This window comes from Mauremys mutica, chromosome 5, assembly GCF_020497125.1.
Source record: "Mauremys mutica isolate MM-2020 ecotype Southern chromosome 5, ASM2049712v1, whole genome shotgun sequence".
NCBI classification, from domain to species: Eukaryota; Metazoa; Chordata; order Testudines; family Geoemydidae; genus Mauremys; species Mauremys mutica.
The window spans coordinates 31,474,472-31,498,436 of NC_059076.1; the positions used below are offsets into that span (position 1 = coordinate 31,474,472).

At 44.3% G+C, this 23,965-nt stretch overlaps 1 protein-coding gene across 1 annotated transcript in view; it reads right to left on the minus strand.

The window, feature by feature from the left end:
* ANK2 (ankyrin 2) overlaps positions 1 to 23,965 on the minus strand; it is a 568,692-nt gene that overhangs the window by 27,885 nt on the left and 516,842 nt on the right. The window contains exons 34-38 of the mRNA XM_045018048.1: positions 14,854 to 15,082; positions 11,443 to 11,568; positions 8,848 to 8,970; positions 4,761 to 4,793; positions 2,298 to 2,319 (exon numbers count right to left, since the gene is read on the minus strand). Coding sequence (XP_044873983.1) covers positions 2,298 to 2,319; positions 4,761 to 4,793; positions 8,848 to 8,970; positions 11,443 to 11,568; positions 14,854 to 15,082 — 533 coding nt within the window. The remainder of the gene's footprint in view (positions 1 to 2,297; positions 2,320 to 4,760; positions 4,794 to 8,847; positions 8,971 to 11,442; positions 11,569 to 14,853; positions 15,083 to 23,965) is intronic.

The window sequence follows — 23,965 nt, forward strand, 5'->3', positions numbered from 1 at the left end:
ACACACATACAGTTTATGCAAGCCAAGTTATTTCCATGCAAAGCAAAGGTGTTGGGTATGTAGCCTTACTTAAAAGCAGTAGGTGGAGAATGGTTATAAATTAAAATAATACATGAAAATAAAACACAGCATACTGTGGTGAAGTATTAGCTATTCTCCACAACCAATATACGAAGTATAGGATTGTAGGCAGCTCAGGATATGGCATAGTTGCTTGTGGAGAATATTTTGTGACAGGGCCCAATTCGAACAAGTATTATTAAGAAATCTGCATCTGATTGAATAAAATAGTACAGGATAATGTCAGTTATGTCCAGAGCACCACTGTTATTTATTTGTAATGTAATGAATGTTTCTTGCTTTTAAAAAAAATTACAATATATTCAGAGTAATATTTTTCTGTATTGTAAGGTATTAATTGAAGATGGAGTAAACTATCTGAAAGATTCTGTGCAATCAAATATCGGCATTTGTTTAAAAAAATATTCACTCTGTTGCAATACTTTTTTTATATTTCATGAATTCAGAGTATTCCTCCACTGTGGAAGCAGGCACAGTAAAACTGGATGTTTATGTTTCACAGCCTAACAGGTCATCTCTGTGTTGTTTTATAGTATTACCAAATGCCCATTATGGTAAACGAGAAGGCTAACAGAGCAACTAAGGTTTGATGAAATATAAAGAAAAGCTTGTGAAATCTCCAGCACTGCTTGGAGACATTTGAGACAAATTCAACATCTTGCACGCCTCATAATATTTGACAAATTGTCAGTCCATGGGAATTATTGGCATTAAGACCCCAACTGTCCAATGTGAATAGGTAGTGTGGAGCAGCCATAATTCCCATGGATTTCCACATAGGCCCAGGGATCCAGGTTAGTGGGTACTGATAAAGATTTGGAGGTCTAGTTAGCTGCTTCTGACTGGTATGGAATTTTACTGGGATTTTAAGCATCCAGGCTCTTTGAAAAGCCTATGCGTTCTTATGAAAATCACTCAGTTTCCACAACAAAAGAAGAGGGTTGGTACATCAGGGATGGGTTTTTTCTTGTTTTTTGTTTTTGAAATCCTTTGTTAGGATTTCCAAATGCTTCACTTCTTTCTAGTAATCTTTTAATCCAGTAAATAAAAAATAAATTTGCAATGCACTGTGTCTGCATGGAACCCCACATGGGCACAGGAGTCTGATCTTCTGGCAGCGTCAGGGCCTCGGCTATGAACCGCAAAAGAGAAATGATCGTTTTGGATTGTGCAAATAATCACCATTAAATCCTGTAAAATTCACACACTAGAAAGGAGTTTATTGCACAATGGACACTGTGTGCTAAATAAATAAATTAAAAAAAAGGGGGGAAATGGGAAAGATTAATATCTCAGGAATTTGGTGCTAAAAATAACTAGTTCTAATTTGGTGTATAGTGCCACATGGATGACTAGCAAAACTTCCAAAGACAACAGGCAGAAATGAACTTTTTCCTCTGTATTAAATTGTATTCACTTTTAAAGATAGGCACAACCCTGAAACAAGTCAAGTGTCATTTTTCCCCCAAAATGCAGTTAGTAAGAAAAATTGCTGCATATGAAAGCTCTCAGCTCTCATCACAGGATTGTTCAACTTGAGCAGATAAATTTGTCTGGGTTTGCATCTTCATTAAAGGGAGACATTTAGTAGAACACTTGTTTGGTATAGGTTAGGACCAAGCCAGTCTATTCTCATTAGACTACCATTAATCCCTATCACTCCAACTAATAACTGTCAGGCTCCACTACATAATGGGGGTATTTAAGCAAGCCATATATCCAATCATATTTCACCACAGTAATGGGGATTACACAGCCTGATTACTTTGGACAGTATCACTTTTACACATGCCTGTGTTTCTTGTAATCAACTTAATGATGTATATTGGGGAGTTTAGAGATGCTTTTATTAAAAAGTGATACTGTCATTTCTCTGATAAAAATGACATGACAATACTATGCCAATGAACATACAAAAACATAAAAATGGAGGGATGGGTATTTATACAAGCATAACAGCAATAGCAGGATTTCTAGGGATGTTGAAGGAAAGTGAATGCTTAGATGAATTGTCTTAATATGGTATTACTTATAAATTTATAAGTTAAAAATGGATTTAATTGAATAGCTGCATTCCTATTATATTGCTTACTATTACATTTTTAAACTATTATAATTATTAGTAATGTCAATTAGAGCTTGCGGTCTCTTTCATGCTTTTCTTTATTCTTAACCAGCTTTAATACAAACAGTTGTTATAATTTTTTTAATCTTACTTTTTTCTGAGGTCACGTCAACCTGAAAGAGAACACAGATAAAGTGAAATGGTTACAATATCACACTGGTGTGCGTATATATACGAGTACAGTATATATAAGGACATATAGGGGCAAATTTTCAAAGTTGGCCTTTGGCTTTATTTTCACAGTTTTGTCTGTGGAATTCTGCCAGCATTGTTATTTGTGCACAAATAAAAGAATCTCACATGTAAATGGAATTTACACATCCAAAACGGTGTGAGGAAAAATTAGAGGCTACACTCTGACCATTTAACCCTGAGAGTCACCTCTGTTGGTAGAATGAATGGAAGGAATGGAATTGGGTAATGTTAAAAACATACTGCATATAACACTGGGGCCCACAGTTTGTCTTCGGTAAGTGTGAAGAATTCCCATTTCAGCCAATAAGAGTTCTGTATGTGGATAAATGCAAGATGTTGCCCCAAAATATTATCTTTATCTGCTATCTCTTGCTTTTCAAGGGAGTGATCAGAACAGAAATACATTATTACAAATTGTGATACAGACCTGCCTTATGATCACTGGTAGGTCACATTACTATTGGTAAACCTTAGGTGAACAACTATAGATTAATATAAGCCACTATTTAAATGTCAATGTCCTTGTGTAATTACTGCACTGCTAGTGGAAATCCCACAGATGTACGGAGGGAAGTACAGACTCCCTAAAATTGGTCTAATTTTTGGAAAATTAATCTCACAATATTTCCCCAAGTGTTCTTCTATGTCCATATCAATTAATTTTAGTAATACAAAATCAATGAAAACTATTACTTTAATTCTACATGGGGATATTGGCCCAGGCAGGTCATTTTAAAAAAACTGAAACAATTAGCTTCATGGTTCAGAGTCTAACATTATTGGGTGTTGGGAAGGGAGTTGTAACTCCTACCTGTATCAGCAGTTGACAGAAGCAGAATATCAGATTAGATAGCTAAATGGAGATAGATTTTCAAAAATGACTCTCACCCACAATTGGGCCAGATTTCCAAAAGAGATCAGTCGCATTTTAACCTCTTGAAAAATATGGCCGTACTTTCACTTGTCACCTGCCAAGTGCTGAGCATTTCTGAAAATATGGCCAAATTATTTAAATGGGAGAGGAATATCTGGTCTAAAGTGCATTCCATTATAATCATTCCAATCCCTAATATTTAGTTTTTTAAATGGTAACCTGAATAATTGTGTTATCTAAAATTCTTGCAATAGTGGTTTCCAAACTCTGTTCTGTGATTCGTGGAGAATATGTTAGTAGTCCATAGGGTGCGGGTGGGTCATATGATTTTAGCTCTCTCCCTGTTTCCAGCTGGTAACCGTCAATACAAGCCAACTAAAAATACATACTTTTCTAGTGTTACTTCCCCATGTAAGGATCAGGGCCTAAGAAATATCTGTAATTGCCAGAAGGATATAATGTGATTGCAAATATAAGAGGAGCTAACCCATCAGAAAATCTCTCTATTAGGATGAAAAGTTTGAGAACCCCTGAAATAATATTTTGGGTTAATAAATGTATGCTGGACTTTAGTAACCAATTCAGAAATACATGGATTTTGTCATAAAAGGTCCAGATTCTCAAGTGGGTTACAGCCCTTTGTGCCATTCAGGTGGCACAAGGGGCCATAATCTGGCTTCAGTTCCTCACTAAGAATTTCCCTGGCATAGCGGAACTTTCTGATGGGTGTAACTATGCTGGATCTGGGTTTGTGCCTCTTCCCCTTGTGTAGAAGAGCATGTCAGGGTTATTCCAAAGGAGTCAGAGCAGAGCTCTGCTATGCCATGCGCCACAGGCACTTGGGGTCCTGCAGAGTTGCCTGGTAGCAATTCTAAACTATATGAGAATCAGGGAGGTGTAACTAGCACCTAGACTCCACCCTCTATCTTCTGCACTGCACTGCTCTGGGACAAGAGAGAATCAGGCCGCAAGTTTTTGAGACATAGGTGCTGGAACTAGAAGTGCTGGGGAGTGCAGCAGCACCTCCTAGCTTGAAGTGGTTTCCATCATATGCAGGGTTTACAGTTTGATTCAATGGCTCTCAGCACCCCCACTATACAAACTGTTCCAGCACCACTGCTTTGAGACTACAAACACCTATTGAAATCTTTGCAATACCAAGAAAAAAAAAGGTCCTTTGTAGTTATTGTTGGACAAAATACCTTTTTTCCCTGGGTAAAAAAACAAAACAAATCTTTGCACGCTTATACCCATCCATTTTGCAGCAACCATGAATTTAATTGAACTTCCTAAGGATTAACCTATAAGGAATGGTGCTCCTAACTGAACCTCATTAGATCATCTCAGTAGCACTAGGTCAGTGGACAATATAATATGTCCAAAAGGACAAAACATTCAGTCTTCCAAGACGTATGCTAGTTCTCACTTGTTAGTAGAAATAAGCAATAGCAGAGCCATGATGAAGTGGCATTATAGTAAAATTACCTCTTCTTCCTGCTCTTGGTCTGATTCCGATTCCTTTCAGCCCCAAAATGCCATGCAACAAGAGAGGAAAAAAGAGAGGAGGAAAAATACAGAATATTGAGAAGAAAAGGATAGGAAAAGTATTGTTTCTGACAAAATTCAACAGGCAAGAGTAGGTAAAAAGCATAGTTTTTGCAAGTCAGTTGTCACAAGTCAAAAATGGCAGAGGGTCAGTTTAAATATAAAAGGTGGCAGCATCAAGCAAATGACAAACAGAAAAGCTGCTTGTGGGGTCTTATGCTTCTAGTGTGTCTTAAATCCTGTTATGGAATGTATGTATACATCATAGAACTCCTACATACAGTGTATATTAAGGGAGCATGGGTAAATATTTTAAAATACTTAGTAATAATTAATAGAGAAACTCTTTCAAAACTAAAGTGTTATGAGATGTCTTAAGGCATATGACAGAGACATACAGCATATACATAAAAATATGGTGCTCCAGTTGACTACTACAAGGCACCTTCTACAGTAGGCTACAACATATCTCACAATAATGTAATGTATTTCTTCTAATCATGTTTAATCTTCAAGGGTGAAATTCACCCCTGGGCAGAGGGCTGCCCATCTGGTAAGAAAGAATGAACCACACAAGACAGACGCTAGTCTGACTTAATGCGCTACTGGAAGGCACTCGGGTACTGTGGTTATTAGAGAGGTACAAGGAGGATAGAATAGAATTGTGCTGGCCCTCTGAACAGGTGAATTCCTCTTAGTGCCTGGTCCAGCTCTCACTGAGATGAATGAGAAGACTCATGGACTTCAGTGGGACCTCAATTGGGCTCAAATATACTATTTATAAATATTAGCAAATACTGACTTTCAATAACTTTTTCCTATTTGCCTTTGCTATTAGCTGCTTTCCTTCACCAGGTATATCAATATGCCCTTTGAGGAGGCTCTGGTTAGAGAGCAGTTGCAAAGTATGATATTGTTAAGCATACTGCGGCAGATTTTTGACAGCTTTGAACAGATGGCAAAAAACGTTACTGCTGTATTAGAATCCTATTTAGGAAATAGCTTTGATGCTGTTATAACTACTGTATCTTCTAGAGTGTATTAACTATTGCAACTTCACTTCTGTCCAACATGAATGAACAATGAAATAGTTCGGTCAATGACATGGAAATGCCATTCCAAGATACCTCGATTTTCAAGCCTCTTATGGCCAGGTAATAAAATAATAAAATTATATTTGGAACTTTTTGGAACTTTATATATGAGGAATGTACAGTAACTCCTCACTTAAAGTCATCCTGGTTAACGTTGTTTTGTTGTTACATTGCTGATCAATTAGAGAACATGCTCGTTTAAAGTTGCACAATGCTTCCTTATAATGTTATTTAGCAGCTGCCTGTTTTGTCCACTGGTTGGAGAAAGAGCAGCCCATTGGACTTAGCTGGTGGGGGCTTGGAACCAGAGTGGACTGGCAGCCCCCCTATCAGCTCTCCGCTCCCCTAAGTTCCCCATTCAGCAGCCACCCAGCAGGCTATCAATTGCCTGCAGTTCAGCTGTCCTTCCCCCCACTGTCATATGCTGCTCCTGCCCTCTGCCTTGGAGCTGCTCCCAGGAGCCTCCTGCTTGCTATGCAGAGAGAGGGGGGGAAGTGGGGGGCTAATATCAGGGTGTCCCCCTCCCACCTGCTCCTGACCCCGCTTATCCCATCTCCACAGAGCAGGGGCGGGGCTCAGCCTAGTGCTTGTTCATCATTTAGCAGTAAGGCATTCCCTGGGAAATATCCCACCCTCTTCAACCTTCTGACTTCCCCATCTCAACCAAGCTTCACAATCATCATTGCTGCGTACAGTATCAAATTGTTGAAAACTTATACAGTGTGTGTGTGTGTGTGTGTGATGAAAAAAAATTCCCTGGAACCTAGCCCCCCTTCCCCCACATTAATTCTTATGGGGAAATTGGATTCACTTAACATCATTTCACTTAAAGTTGCATTTTTCAGGAACATAACTACAATGTTAAGTGAGGAGTTACTGTAATATGCATTATAGATATTAATATATTTATTCTTATATAACCCTGTGAGAGGCGGGCTTGAATAGGAACTCCATTTCTATAAAGAAGGCACTAGGGCACAGAGTGGTTAAGCAATTTACCCGCTATCACATAGGAAGTCTTTGGTAAAGTTGGGAATGGCACCTAGGCCTCCTCACTGATTTCCAGTTCTGTGTTTTATCACTGGACAGAATTGTCATTAGTTTCAATATAATTTCTGCATGGAGACCAAGCTGAGCCTAGGCCCATTCCAAAAACAACTGAAGTCCATGGTAGTCTTTCCACTAACTTCAATGGGCTTCACATCAGACTAGGCATATCCCTTGTGTCCCAGATTTATTTTTTTGGACTATTCCATCCCAGAATGGAGGGTATGTTTATAAACTTAAAGAATGGAAATAATTCATTTGAAATTCGGTCAGAAAGATATATGGTCCAAAATCTGATATATTCCCCCCGCCCAAAGTGATGTGTCAAATATGCATTGTGTGTTTTCAAGAGTGGTTGTGCCAATATTCAAATACACTGAAACATTTTGAATACTATTTATTTTCCCCTTGCTAATACTAAAACCCTTAGGCCTGGTCTACACTACAGCATTAGGTCAACTAAGGCAGCTTACATCAACCTAATTATGTCAGTGTACACACTATCGCCTTGCTCCCACCAATGTAAGGGCAGGTCTACACTATAGCCAGGACTGACGCTCTGAGATCGATTCACTGGCAGTTGATTTAGTGGGTCTAGTGAAGGCCTAGCAAATTGACAGCAGTTCACTCTCCAGTTGACCCCTGTACTCTACCCCTGATGAGAAGAGTAGGGTAAGTTGACGGGAGAGTTTCTCCCATCAACCCTCCGTGGTGTAGACCCCGCAGTAACTTGACCTAAGGTACGTCGACTTCAGTTACGTTATTCACATAGCCGGAGTTGCATAGCATAGGTTGACTTACCGCGGTAGTGTACACATAGCCTAAGTGTCCCACTACACCAACATAGTAACTCCACCTCCACGAGAGGCACAGGGCTTATGTCAGTATAGTTAGGGTGACGCAGTGTCTCTGTGGACACTGCGTCACTTATATCTATTGGCTGTCATTCTGTCCACTGGAGCCATGAAACTGACAAGACGCCAGCTCCCGGGATCCCCAGCCAGGCTGCTGCTTAATCTTTGCTACAAGCTTGGCTGCCACCCAGGCTCCTGACTCAGGCTGCTGCCCAGGCTCCCCATTCCCCGCGGGGAGCCGTGCTGCCCCCGAGGGTCCTGGCTCCCCACTCCAAGTCAGGCTGTTGCCCAAGCTCCCGGCTCTGTACTCCGATCCGGGCTGCTGCCTGGGCTCTCAGCTTCCCGTTCCTTGCTGGGAGCATGGCAGCTGACTGGACTCTGGGCGCAGATCCTGCACTGGAAGCACAGCTGCCCACCCTGGGCTTCTAATTTCCCCACCAGGAACAGGGCAGCCACACCGGGCTTCTTGGCTCTCCACTCCCTGCTGGGAATGGGGCAATCGACTGGACACCAGGCACAGATCTCCCTGCCAGGAGCCTGGCTGCCCGCCCCGAGCTCTTGACTCCCTGCTCCCCATGGGGAGCATGACTGTGCCTGGCAGGGAGCTCTGCTCCTGGAGTCCGGTCATCTGCCATGCTCCCAGTGGGGAGCAGGGAGTCGAGAAACCCAGTGCGGCTGTCCCATTCCTGATGGGTAGTAGGGAGCCAGGAGTGGGGCAGCCAGGCTCCTGGTTAGGAGCAGCGAGCCGCACGTCGAGCTGAAAACTCTGGCTTTCAATCCCCCACACTGCCCCTCTTAAATTGGTGAAAGCGCTCCTAGTGAGGATGTGCACTAGCGACAGAAGAAGAGCAGTGTGAACATGAACCACCACAGCTGTATGTCAGACTGACTTGAGTTTATAGAAAACGTGCCCTAAATTATGAGTCTTTAACAATCTTTTGCCCTCCTGCCTATTTCCTGGTTGTGCTGTGACACTGATGATCCTAGACAAAAAACTTCTATAAAGCTCTGATACAGTACAGTTGACATTACCTTTGTGTAAAGTGGCAATGTGATATTTAAGTTGCAGATGGCTTGATGGACTAGCCCTCTTGTAGATTTTGGCTCCTTCATAAATGATAGTCGCCCACAAGGTTCTTGAGTGGAGTCTCGTACCTAATGCAGCAAAGATATAAAAGTTTAATCTGTACTTTAGCTGCCCCCTGTATTCCACATGCAGTGTCAAAACTAGTTACAGGTAGAGATTAGATCTGGAAAAAAGCTCCTTCATGTATGTAGATGTATGTTTATTGTGTTGTTGTTCTGGTTTGTTATATATTTGAGTATGTGTATATATGTGAAAAACAGGAGAGATCAGCAAAATAATTTAGACACTTTGAAGTAAGTAATAATGACTTACTCACACAATGCAGTTTGAGATAGTAATTGCACTGTGACTACACTCTCATGATAACCTGCACTAACTCTGTTTTTCACTGACATACTGATGTTAGGGCATTTTTTAATTAATCTATAAAAGAAAAACCTTCAAAATTCACACATACCACCACCATAATCTATACATGCACTTTTATTTTCCTAGGTAGATCGTCATCAACTGCTGTTTCTTGACTTCATTAGTAACAAAAGACAGCAATTGACCATTTAGCTGCTGTTATAGGGAGAGAGTGACAAAGGTCACACTTAAAAGTTTTCTTCTATTTCAAAATACCTTAGCAATTAAAGTCATATTCAGTGTACTTAAAATTGAGACTACTGCTGGAATATCTCTGAAAAAGCTGCAAGTTATTTAAGTGTGACCACTGTATAACCCATGAAACAAAAAATTATATGAGATCCTGAGATGTTCTGAGACTTTGAAGTAAATCTTGGAAGATCCTCGTGTATCACATCTGAAAGGCAGAACTGGACATGCAACATTTAGGACTTCAAATATGAAGTGTTTTTAAGTTCTGTAAACAGTCTAGGGAAGTACATACAAATAAAAGAATTATACCTCATTACGGATTTAATCACCAAGGCCAAATGACAAAAATTAGTCTTAAATATAGCCATGTGGTTACATACTTCTATTAACCTGAATATACAGGATGCAGAGCCCCATGACATACTTTCAGGACTGTATTAGAAAATGCAGGATGGGTCACAACCATGTGAAGCCAGCAGTATGTGACATAAACACAGCTGATTCAGTTCTATATAAGGCAGACATTCATACAATAATGAGCTGTGTGGTGGGGAGGTGACACAAGAGGGTGTTCCTTGGTTATGACTAACCTATCTATAATTGTAGATGCTTTCCAAAAGTTCACTTTCTCAATTAATCCCCATCTGTACATCTGACTAGCTAAATTAATTTTACATCACAGAGATTATTAAACATTTTTAATTTAAACAAGAACCTGAAATGACTGGTTTAGCAATCTCAGGCCAGTAATCCCTGGCACCATTGTTGGTGATACAGAATTACCCCAATACTCCGGGCACAATCACCTAGGGATGGCTTTGAAACCCATTGCCAGGAAATTGTGGGGAAATCTGCTCTGCATTGCCTATGAAAGTGCTTTTCTCTGGGCTGAGTTCTTCAGTTTCTAGTGCTACTGACATGACAATTTTCAAAAGTAAAACTACAACTGAAGCCCTCTGAAAGGAGAGAAGTGCATTTGTCAGAGGTAACCATAAGCATAGCAGATCCATGCCAGTAGGTCTCCATGCTAGTAACATGGATTTTAGTGAGAGCATCACTACAGCTGTTATCACAATCAGCTTGCTCCTCCACTTGAGACCCTATGAAGGCAGTGGATGAGCAGCATAATTTGAAATATACATAAAGGACTCATTCCTGCTCACACTGAAGTCAAAGGGCGTTTTGCATTGCCTTCAGTGGGAGTAAGATTGGGCCCAGAGTTGAAGAATACCTATAGACCAGTTGAAGAACTACAGCTGTATTTATATGATTTTGGTGTGATAAGTAGTAAGCCCAGCACCAGTACAATTCAGCCAACCTGTCTGTGATGCAGACCAGTATCTGCAGCTTTCCCGTGAACCACAGTCAAACCACTTAGTATCAGGGATCTAATGCTTATCTACTACCGCAAATAGCAAAGTTGGAATACAGGAGTATTAAGAGGATTTTCCCAGTTATGTAAATGCACTTGCTGCCTTGCATAAGTGTTTCCTTCTGTCACAATGTATTTCTGTAAAACAGAGGACTGCACTTGCAAATGGACCAATCAAACGTGGAAAAATAAAACATAAGGACTAATGGAGCTGTTCCTTCATCTCATTAGGTAGAGAGCAGTATTCCAAAAGACACAACACTGAAGTCTGAAATGCATCACTATAAGTATGCCATGCACTGATGAGAGTGATATAGCCACAGATTAGTAGACATACAGTGCATTTTTACCCAGATTTGGGACCACTGTATTCGATAAAGTCTGGTTTGCCCTACCAGACAACAGAAAGCAGTGGTTGCTCATATCAACAAAATACTTATTTCAGTATTTCTTATATGAGAAGGTGGGGAAACTGTGGGATGGACATTTTCCAGACTGACAAGTGTATTGAAAACCCAGAGCCAACCCTGAATAAAACCACAGTCCATAACTGAAGTTATTCCATTACCTTGACGAACAGTGGAAGTCTATTTTCTTTGAAGGCATAAAAACTGAATATATGATGTTGCCCACTTTTTGTTAGTGGCACCAGATTGCCAAAGCAGTCAACGTAGATAGGCTTTCCTTCTAATACCTATGTGGAGTTAAAAAAAGAACCCCCCCCCAAAAAATAATATCAATAGCCATGTTCAATATTCATTTCTACAAGATTTTGATTTATCCTTATGTAAGCATAATTCTGCATTGAGTTGAACCAATCTTAAAATGTTCAGAATACAGTGATCTCAACACTCAGCATTAGTGTTGCCATCTAGCATTATCCAGAATATGTGAAGACACATTTCAGATTATTTACCTCAGTTCTAATTTTGAATATCATACTAGTTTCACTTCCTAAGAGTAGTGAAAAGCGATTACAAATGAGAACAATGGTTTGTGTTCTAAGAACCTGTGCAGATTTTCCATTTACAAGAATGTGTGCATTTTTCAGCATACTGCACTAAACTGGTTACCATTATGGTGGCCCTCACCCAGGGCACCCTCTAGCATCATGCCACAGCACGACAAGTGCACCTACCCCAGATTTCTTTTCAGCTCTCACCTGCCTCTTTCTGGCTAACTCTACCACTGTTTCATTCTCTTAACCACACCTGGGTGGCAGCTGACAAAGTCACAGGTGCACTGGACCCTGCTCCCTCTTAAAGGGGTCAGTCACTCTGTGTTCACCACTACAGTTTAAGGAAAGATCTTAGTCCATGAGCAAACTCAGGATCCCAATTTTGTGCTGGAATGTAGCAAATTAGGCTGCGAGTATTGTGAGGTTACACATTTTACCTTCTTGGTCAATTCAAATAATTCCATAGTTTCTTTATTCTGCAGCAGGGTGACCATAAGGGTCCAATCTAGTTGGAACAGTCTTAGAGCTGAAGCTTTTGTCCTGGGCTCCATAGGCCCAATTTTCAGAGGGGTTGTGCACTTGCAGATCCCATTGGCTCCCACTGAAGTTGTGAGCATTCAGTACTTCTGAAAACCAGGCCTCAAGTGAATGTCTGGGATGCCTCTATGATACTGCTTATATCTCCTGGTAGCTATTTATATGACCCTTCCTCAGACCTGGGAACTCACTTCATCACAGCTTTTGGAGTCACCCCACACAAGCTAACAGCACATTCAAAGGGCCCTTCTTACTTCTACCGCCCAATAATTTAGCTTTGCCAATGTAATAAGCACCTATTTTATCAATCTGTAAAATTGCAGATTTATCAATCTGCAAAAGATTGCCTATCACAGCCTTGAGCACCAGACACTGAACCTGAGAAATCATTTATGCATGGTGGGAATTAGAGCAGAAAAGAAGTATTTGTCAGGAGGCAGAATGCGCTGTGCTTTATCCATTTCCTGCTTGTCATTAATTTTAAAGGAGCTGACTCAGCCAGTAAAGCATTTAACAAACAGCGCTAATATCCACCCAGAAAGGCTTTTCTATGTTCAATATCAAACATGAATATTTATCAAACCTGCTAATTTAACTTCTTGCTCCTGATGGACGAGCACGGCTTTTCTCACTGATGTCAACAGCAAACAAGCTGACCAACTCCAACTACTCTGCCAAGGTGCTGACGATCTTTTCGATTATTAATAGGTATTTGGTGGAAACTGGCAGGTGGGCACCTAACTGCTCTTAGAGCCTTTGAAAATCTCCAGAGCCCATCCTCTATAACTTTCGATGTGCCTTACAAAGCTTAAATCATTTAAACATCAAAAATATGACTAATAAGTGCAAAAGGATGAATCCTAAGGTGGTTACTCGGCTTTTTCAAGTTCCTTCCTCAGGCAAACTTCTAAAGGAGTCAGTGGGAGATTATCTGAATAACAAGGAATTTAAGATTTTGTCTTGACAGGTTACATCACAAAGCTAATTAAAATTAAATCACTCTCCTGTGACCACCACAGAAATAGTCACTGTGCGCTTTTCTTAGTGTTGAACAAAGCTTGCAGCCCCCATGTCCACTGGCAGTGCACAGCTGCCTCCACCCTGCCATTCCACTGAGGGTCTTGGCGTCAGAAAACACAGGCTACAAAGTGAGCAGCCCTGGGCTGGGAGGAAGTGGGTGAGGCAGGCTGGTAGATGCATTGATTTATAACATCTTCCAGGTAGATTCCACAGACAGGTTCCTACAGAACGTAGGTGGGTTTAAAACTGCTCCTTCCTCTGACAAAATTGTAAGGTGTGTGAATCGGTGTGGCAGCAATACTGCTATACCCTCCCTTGGGGTGATCTCCCTCAACTGTAGCTGCCCAGTGACCTAATTTCTCTGTTTTTGTGTACCAAATTCTGAGGTCCTTAATCAGCCAACATTCCTACCAACTTCAGTGACAGTTTTGCCTCACTAAGGGCCACAGGAAATGGCCCTCTCACTATAATCTTTCCTCCTGCCCCCAAAACTAGCTTGACAATTACTCCTGCTTGACAAGAAACAAAGCCAGCCTTTCAGCAGAATTCCTGTTCCCTTCAGCATTGTTTGTACACCACAGCAGAGTTCCTTGATAAGGTAGGAACCATTACCCTTCCATATTGCTGTTTTGCAGTGAAATTAGACAATAAGAGTGATCATCACAGTATCCTGAGGACTCCCCTCCCAGGGAATTGATAGAGAATGCCACCTATATAATACTCTCTAACCCTATTGGGCTGGAGAGTAACGGAAGGAGTTTAGAGATAAATTTTTCAAAAACGCCTCAAAAGAGACTTAGGAGCCTGAGTCTCATTGAATGTCAATAAGACTTATGGAATCTAGGCTCCCAAAGTCACTTAGATGTTTTTGAAAATTTTACCCTAGAACTGGGAACTCTGAGCCTCCAAAATGAAGCATCTGCAGGCCACTCATTCCATCACAGTCCCAATCCTTTCTTTTAATCTAAACCTTACAGCTGGGATTTTCCATAGTACTCATTGATGGCCTATCTTAGCTCCCATTGATATGAAATGAGAGTTTCATATGAAGTCAGAGCTGGCCTGAAATTCGGTGCTTGTTTTGAATTATCTTATACCTTGATCTGAGATCACAGTATTCTGCTTACAAAACATAACCAACTCGATATGTAAACTATGCATACGACTTGAAGGTATAAAAAGAGTTTTCTGCAATTGCTGTTTTTATGAACAGAAAAGCAGACACAAAAGGCCAGTATACATTTCCACACACAAAAATATACCACCACATTCTTTGGTTTGGAGTATGTAAGCTTGATTTTTAATCCAATTACAAAATATTTCTTAAATGTATACATACTTCCATTACTAATTTCTGCATAATGTCTGATATAGGAGGCAGAATATGTGATTTTAGAAATAGATAGGGGCAAGACATTGTGAATGAAGACAAAGAAAATGATACTATATTATCTTGTATTGTACCTCTACATCCCTGCTTCTGGCAACTTCTGCAAAGTTTTCTTGTTGTTCTAGCGTTTTATCCACCTTGTCATCTGTCATGCAGAAGCACCTTAATCGAGCTTCTATGGGATCATGTGATTTGGCAAACACAACAAATTTGGCCATGTAGGGCACACAGATAATCTCTCTGTACACTTGGGAGGCAAAAGTAACAGATTCCTGTATCTGCCGACAGTCTACCAGCCAAAACCTGTGAAGGAACATAAAGAACAGTTATTGGAATTGGCCATCTAGCAATGCAAATCTCCATACTGGTAGTGTAGACACTGTCCTGGTACCATTGCCCTCTGACATCAAATAACACAGCCACAGCTATTCATGAAAAAATCAGAAAAAAAATAGAAATTTAAAACTCATCAATTTGGGGAGATGAGGGTCAGGCAACCCATAATGCATTTTTTCTTGGTAAACGGAAATTTTAAAAAATGATATAGATCCTAATCCAGCAACGATTTAAAGTTTGGGTGAAGTATATGTGGAAGTCTTTGCAGGGTAAGGAGCTTTAACAGTAACCTGCTGAATTAAAGACCTGGTCACTTAACCTGTTGTTGTTAAGGCTTAGCTGTAAACCAAAATATGCCCTACTAATCTCCATGTCAACTAGATACGGGAAATTGCATTATACAGCAGTGAACAGAACCTAGTATCTGCTGATAGGGCATGAAAGGAAATGCTTTTCCTAGTGAACATCCCCCAATACTAACCAACTCTAGCACTGTGGCCAGGCAGTCTTACCTGAGCAAGAAATGAAAGCATGGAACCTCAGGTATAATCTGGGTTTTACACAATGATACAGGCCCATACTGCCTGACATAGTCTCTTGGATAATATGCCTGTCTATAAACTGATTAAATCAATGAGAGGCCATTGTTTATCTGGCTTCAGTTATTTAACAACCACTTACTGTAAACTGCTTACAAGAGAATACCAGCTTCTAACACTTTCCTCCAGCAGAGTTCATTGAAAACATTCCTCACTATTTCTCACAAAGCAACTTTCATTCATGTAATGTTGCAACAGACCCATGTATCGCAGACAATAGACACAGATCACTATATACTGTGACAAAGTTCCTCCTCTACCTTGGTGGGTCCTGCGCTTATTGGCAGATTTGCTCACCTCAGTGATCTTCCCCACAGTCCGGATCAACTCCTCCTGTGTCTGATCAGGAGTTGGGAGGTTTGGGAGGAACCCGGGCCCGCCCTCTACTCCGGGTTCCAGCCCAGGGCCCTGTGGATTGCAGCTGTCTATAGTGCCTCCAGTAACAGCTGCATGACAGCTACAACTCCCTGGGCTACTTCCCCATGGCCTCCTCCAAACACCTTCTTTCTCCTCACCACAGGACCTTCCTCCTGGTGTCTGATAACGCTTGTACTCCTTAGTCCTCCAGCAGCACATCCTCTCACTCTCAGCTCCTTGTGCCTGTTGCTACCCAGCTCATCACACACACTTCCTCTCCTTTGGCTCCCCACTCCCTGACTGGAGTGAGCGCCTTTTTAAACCCAGGTGCCCTGATTAGCCTGCCTTGATTGGCTGCAGGTGATCTAATCAGCCTGTCTGCCTTAATTGGTTCTAGCAGGTTCCTGATTACTCTAGTGCAGCCCCTGCTCTGGTCACTCAGGGAACAGAAAACTACTCATCCAGTGACCAGTATATTTGCCCTCTACCAGACTCCTGTACCCCACTGGTCTGGGTCTGTCACATATCCCTCCCCGCTGCTCAACACCAAGGGGTTGGGCAACTTGGGAAGCCAGACAGTGCACACGTGACAAGCCATCAGCATTGCCGTGACGGCTCCCTGCTCTGTGTTGCACACGGAACTGGAAAGGTTGGAGGGATAAGAACCACCTGGTCACCCTTGTGTTCTTCTCCTTGTTCTGCTGCATCCATTGAAGAGGGGCATGGTCGGTCACGAGGACAAATCTGCGCCCGAGCAAGTAGTAGCGCAATGCTTCCATGGCCCATTTTACGGCGAGGCACTCTCTCTCCACCACTGCATATTTTTGTTCCCTCGGAAGGAGTTTCCTACTGAGGTAGAGAATTGGGTGTTCCTCCTCCCCGACCATCTGTGATAGAACGGCCCCTAAGACTACTTCTGATGCATCTGTCTGCAGGATAAATTCCTTGGTGAAATCAGGGGCTATCAGTACAGGGTTAGTGCAGAGGGTAGTCCGTAGGTTTGTGAATGCTTCCTCTGCTGCATCAGACCATTTCACCAGATCAGGTCCACGGGCTTTCACTAGGTCTGTCAGGGAGCTTGCCCTTGGGGCAAAGTGGGGGATAAATCGTCGGTAATACCCCACTACACCTAGGAATGCCCGGACTTGTTTCTTGTGATGTGGTCGGGGCCAATTTTGGATGGCCTCCAACTTGTTCACTTGGGGTTTTACCAGACCTTTTCCCACAATGTAGCCAAGATATTTGGCCTCTGTAAACCCTACAGTGCACTTGGCAGGGTTTGCTGTAAGGCCAGCTCACCTGAAGGTATCAAGGACTGCCTCCACCTTCTCTAGGTGGGTTTCCCAGTCTGGGGTATGAATGACCACATCGTCCAAGTAGGCAGCAGCATAACTGTTATGCGGGCATAATAGCTTGTCCATGAGGCGCTGGAAAGTAGCTGGGGCCCCATGTAGTCCAAAAGGGAGGACAGTATATTGAAAAAGAACGCAGTCTTTTCCTTTGCGTCTTCCACAAGGGGAATCTGCCAGTACCCCTTTGTCAAGTCTAGAGTAGTCAAATACCAGGCATTACCCGGACGGTCCACTAGCTCATCTATGCGAGGCATGGGGTATGCGTCAAACTGGGATACTTTGTTTAGTCGCCGGAAGTCGTTGCAAAACCTTGTGGTGCCATCAGGTTTGGGCACCAGCACGATTGGGCTGGACCACTGACTGTGGGATTCTTCGATGATCCCCAACTCCAGCATTTTTTTTTACTTCTGCTTTTATTTCCTCCCTTTTGGCCGCTGGCACCCGATAGGGCCTCATTGTTATTCTGGCCCCAGGGTTCGTGACGATGTGGTGATATGTCTCGGTTGTTCGACCCGGTTTTGTTGAGAACACATCTTGGTTCCGGAAGATCATCTCAGACACCTCATTCTTCTGGTCTGGTGTTAAATCGGGAGACACTCTCACCTGTTTGGAAGGTTTGTTTTCCTGGGTTAGGTCTTTTTGGACAGTTATGCACGCCTCCTGTGCATGCCAGGGTTTCAGAAGGTTGATGTGATAAATCTGTTCTTGTTTTCGGCGTCCTGGCTGCCGCACCTTGTAGGTTACTTCCCCCACGGGTTCAACCACCTCATAGGGTCCCTGCCATTGGGCCAGAAGCTTGCTTTCTGCCGTGGGTACCAACACCATCACCCGATCCCCTGGTTGGAACTGTCGGACTTTTGCCTGGCGATTGTAATGGATTCTCTGGGCCTTCTGTGCCTTTTCCAAATGTTCCCGTACAATAGGGGTGACCCGGGCTATCCGGTCTTGCATCTGTATTACATGTTCTATTATATTTCTCCCCTCATTGGGTTCCTCTTCCCAGATCTCTTTGGCAATGTCTAGTATGCCACGGGGGTGACGCCCGTATAATAACTCGAAGGGGGAAAACCCAGTTGAGACCTGAGGTACCTCCTGGATAGCGAACATAAGATAGGGTAGTAGGGTGTCCCAATCTTTCCCGTCCCGACTTACCACCTTCCGTATCATAGCCTTGAGAGTTCGGTTAAACCTTTCTACCAACCCATCAGTCTGCGGATGGTAGACTGAAGTTCTCAGGGTATGTATATGGAGCAGCATACAGAGGTCCTTCATTAGCTTTGACATAAATGGGGTTCCTTGGTCTGTTAATATCTCTTTTGGTAGCCCCACTCAGGCAAAGATCCCCACCAGCTCTTTGGCTATCGTTTTAGAGGCTGTGTTCCGCAGGGGGACGGCTTCTGGGTAGCGAGTAGCATAGTCCAAAACAACAAGTATATATTGATGGCCCCAAGCTGTCTTCTCCAGGGGGTCCCACTAGGTTCATGGCTATTAGCTCAAAGGGGACTTCTATGATGGGAAGGGGTACTAAAGGTGCCCTCAGGTGGGGACGGGGACTGTGCAGCTAACACTCCGGGCAGGACGCACAGTACCTCCGCACTTCTGCATGTACTCCGGGCCAGAAGAACCGTCGTAGGACTCGTGCCAGGGTCTTCTCTACCCCCAAATGCCCCCCAAAAAGATGACTATGAGCAAGACTTAATACAGCGTTCTGGTGTTTTTGAGGTACTAGGATCTGTTGTACCTTCTGCCCCTGTACTGGTGCAACCCGGTATAAGAGATTCTTCTTCGTTATGAAGTAGGGTCCTAGTCCCTGGGTTTTCCCTTCCACGGGGACCCCATGTATTTCAGTCACCTCCTTCCTAATGTTGTCGTACCTTGGGTCTTCAGCCTGGTCCCGTCCAAAATTTCCTCTCCCGGGGCTAATCTGCCCAAGATCTAGGGGTCCAGTCTCTGTTGCCTCTACTGGTTCAGAAGCATTAGGGTGGGGGTCAGACTCGGGTGCTTCTCCCTCCTGGGTGGCCTCCTTTTCAGCTGCTCGGGTCCGCCTACCTACGAGAGCGACCTGCTGGCTTTGAGTCAGTATTCGGGTTCCCAAGGCCTTAGCTGCCCTCCTTTCCCTTTTTGACTTTCTACCCTGTCTGGGAATGGAAAATAAATCTGGGGATATTTCAGAGAAGACTGGGGGTTGACAGTCTACTGTGGAGGCCTCACTAACTTCAGGGTTCCCCTTTTCCTCCAATCTTCCTACTGGGAGTAAGTTTCCAAACCCTGGGAAGTCCCTCCCTATGAGCACTGGGTATGGGAGTTTAGGGACTACACCTGCTGCTACCTCAGTAGTGTTCCCCTGAATCTCGAGTTTTACTGGGATGGTGGGGTAATAACCAACTGTCCCATGGACGCATGTTATCCCTGTATGCTTAGCCCGCAGCAGCTGACTACACTTGACAAGCTTCCCCAAGACAAGCGTGATAGCACACCCCAAATCAACCAGTGCCGTGGTCTCTACCCCATTTAGTTTCACTGGTCTGGTGTACAAATGTGGGGTTAGTGAGACCCCCACAAGGTGGATTAGGGAGCATGGGTCTGCCCAGTTCCCCAGGTTACACTGCATCGGCTCCTCAGCATTGGGACACTGTGCAGCTATATGTCCCCCACTCCCCGCAGGCATAACATCTGTATGGGGCCCTAGGCATTCCCCGGTCTCTTGGTTTGGGCAATCTAAATCATGATCCTCTTCTCCCTCCGTGTTCCGACTCTTTGTGGCCTCTGGTGGGCCTTCAGCCCCTCTCTTTTTCCACCTGGGCCCTCCTGGTGGCCCAGTCACCCGAGCTCTAGGGCTTGGTGCTGCTAGTTTAACCCAGGGTGCCTCTTCCTTAACTGGTCGGGTCAGCTCCCTCGCTGTCCTTCGCCTCTCTACCAGTGCGACAACCTCATCGTAGGTGGAGGGTTCGTTCTGGCCTACCCAGGCAAGAAGGTCTGGCGGTAGTCCCCTCATGTATCGGTCGATGACCAAAACCTCTAGTATCTCTTCCGGACTTCAGGACTCCGTTCGCAACCACTTTCGTGCGAGATGGATGAGGTCATACAATTGGGACGGCGGGGTTTTGTTTTCCTGGTACCTCCACTCGTGATACCGTTGGGCCCGCACTGCGGTCGTTACCCCAGATCTGGCCAGGATCTCTGCTTTCAGTTGGGGGTAGTCGGCTGCAGCCTCTTCAGGCAGATCATAGTAAGCCTTCTGGGCTTCCCCACACAGGAATGGGGCAAGGATGCCAGACCACTGATCTCAAGGCCAGGCCTCCCGTAGGGCTGTCCTCTCAAAGGCCAGAAGGTATGCCTCTACATCATCCTCCCGCGTCATTTTCTGCAGCCAATGGCTGGCCCGTATGATCTGTGTCCCATCATGGCCGCGGTTCAGCTCTGTAAGGGTCTTTACCTGGTTTACTAGTTCCCGCAACATAGCCTGGTCTTGAGAAGCCTGGTCCATCAGCAGGCGATTAGTCTCTTGCTGCAGCCGCACTGCCTCCTGTGGGGCAGCTGCCTGGACAAGGGTAGCCTCCTGCTGGGCCGATGTACCTTGTATCAATGCCCGCACTAAGTCATCCATTGTGGTGAAAAAAAATAAACCCTCTACCGTTTTTTTTTGTTTGTTTGTTAAATCACCCTCCTTCTTCTGCCGCGCTGTGCACACCAAATCCCACCTCTAACACCAGTTGTGACAAAGTTCCTCCTCTACCTTGGTGGGTCCTGCGCTTATTGGCAGATTTGCTCACCTCAGTGATCTTCCCCACAGTCTGGATCAACTCCTCCTGTGTTTGATCAGGAGTTGGGAGGTTTGGGGGGAACCCGGGCCCGCCCTCTACTCCGGGTTCCAGCCCAGGACCCTGTGGATTGCAGCTGTCTATAGTGCCTCCTGTAACAGCTGCATGACAGCTACAACTCCCTGGGCTACTTCCCCATGGCCTCCTCCAAACACCTTCTTTATCCTCACCACAGAACCTTCCTCCTGGTGTCTGATAACGCTTGTACTCCTTAGTCCTCCAGCAGCACACCCTCTCACTCTCAGCTCCTTGTGCCTCTTGCTCCCAGCTCCTCACACATACTTCCTCTCCTCTGGCTCTCCCCTCCCTGACTGGAGTAAGCTCCTTTTTAAACCCAGGTGCCCTGATTAGCCTGCCTTGATTGGCTGCAGGTGTTCTAATCAGCCTGTCTGCCTTAATTGGTTCTAGCAGGTTCCTGATTACTCTAGTGCAGCCCCTGCTCTGGTCACTCAGGGAACAGAAAACCACTCATCCAGTGACCAGTATATTTGCCCTCTACCAGACTCCTGTACCCCACTGGTCTGGGTCTGTCACAATACATTGCATACACACCTCAGAAACCAGGACTAGAACTACAGCTCCAGAAACAGGGCTCTACCAGTTGAGTTGAAGGAAAACTCCCCGTACTCATACTGGTAGCAACTACTTTACCCCACTTCTTCTGGCTAGTCACTAGACAGCAACATTACCCCCTCTCAAAATGCAAGAACATGAAACATTACCATTTTTTATTACAACTGCCATACACTTTGTTGAGACAAACAGAGTGCTCTTTGTGTAATAAAGGCACTGAAATCCTATCTTGTACAGTTCTGAGCTGAAGCAGCATAAATGCCCTGTTATATATTTTCAAATGACAGGAATAAAAGCTGTTATTTTCATCTAGTTTATCCCTGGAGCTGATGGCATTTCATTTAAATAAAATTTGATGAGTGGGTGGAAAACATGGTTGAGTTTGACACCTGTAGGAAGGAAGAGGAATTTATGAAGGGTCAAAGACTCAGAGTTGATACAATCTACAGGGGGCTTATTACTTACTGTAGATCACATGGCACAACCTCCCACAAACCATGCAATTTGAAACGTGATTACTCTGGTCTTATTCAATTTAGGATGAACAATAATGGATATTCATTCTGTGTCTTTCTTTACAACACTGAACGTGTTCATTGATTAAACAGTGGAAATTGATGACATCTGAACACGAGGAAGCAAATCTGATACTCCAGGGTCCTTAATTTACAGAAGCGGGGAAAGATTGTACTGTATCTGACTCAAACCAGGGAGGCAAATCCTACCTTGAGAAGCCTCCACAGTGCTCAAACAGAGGAACATTTTAAAATTTGATTCCATATACAGCAGACAAAAAATACAGCTGAGACTAAATTTGTGTCTGATGGAATGGAAATTGGCCAAGATTGCAATCAACTTCTTCAGTATTCTAGATAAATGTACTGATTTCCCAAATATCAGAGGGGTAGCCGTGTTAGTCTGGTTCTGTAGAAGCAGCAAAGACTCCTGTGGCACCTTATAGACTAACAGACGTTTTGCAGCATGAGCTTTCGGACTTGCATCCGAAGAAGTGGGTATTCACCCACGAAAGCTCATGCTGCAAAACGTCCGTTAGTCTATAAGGTGCCACAGGATTCTTTACGATTTCCCAAACACTGTCTGGAAGGACTTAATCCTGTGAATGGGAGTGTGATTCTTGTAAAACCACTTTAAGGCCTCAATTCAGAAAGGTACATATGCCTGTGGCTGACTTTAAAGCACATGCAGTCCTGCTCACTGACTTCATGTGCTTTCCTTTGGGCACGGGTTTAAATATCCTGCTGAGTGAAAAGGGAGCAGGTGGATCTTTTAGAACAGTGGGTTTCAAACTGGGGGGGGGGGCTGTGCTTGCGGGCAAGAGCTGTGCAAAGCCACTTGTGCGCCTCTGCCTAGGAGCCAGACGTGCTGCTGGCTGCTTTTGGGGCGCAGCACGGTCTACAGTGCCAGGACCCCTGCTGACCGGGAGCCACCTGAGGTAAGCCTGCACCCCAACCCTGCGCTCCAATATCCTGCCCCAGTCCTGAGCCCCCCCAAACCCTTCATCCCCAGCCCTACCCCAGAGGCTGCACCCCCTGCCCAGAGCCCTGACCCCCTCCCACACTCCTGCCCCAGCCCTGAGCTCCCACAAACCCGTAGCCCCTTCCTGCAGCCCAAACCCCTCATCCCCAGTCCCACCCCAAAGCCTGCACCCTCTGCCCAGAGCCCTGACCCCCTCCCACACCCTAACCCTCCACCTGAGCCCCCCCAAAACCCGAGCTCCCTCCTGTACCCCAAACCCCTCATCCCCAACCCACCCCAGAACCTGCACTCCCAGCCCAGAACCCTGACCCCCTCTTGCACCCCAACCCCCTGCCCCAGCCCAGAGCCCCCTCCCATACCCTGAACCCCTCATTTCCAGTCTCACCCAGCAGCCCTCACCCTCGCACCCCAACCCTCTACCCCAGCCCTGTGCCCCCCCCACACATACCCCAAACCCTTATCCCCAGCTCTGTTGGGTCACGGGCATCAACAATTTTCTTCAGCTGGGTCACCAGAAAAAAAGTTCGAAAACCCCTGTTGTAGAAGGCCTATAGGTCAAACAATTGTGACTCATCGTTCACACACTAACCACTTCCACATCTGGGCTTGCTGTTGATGCCATAACCCTTGTGCAGCGCTAGACTTGGATCT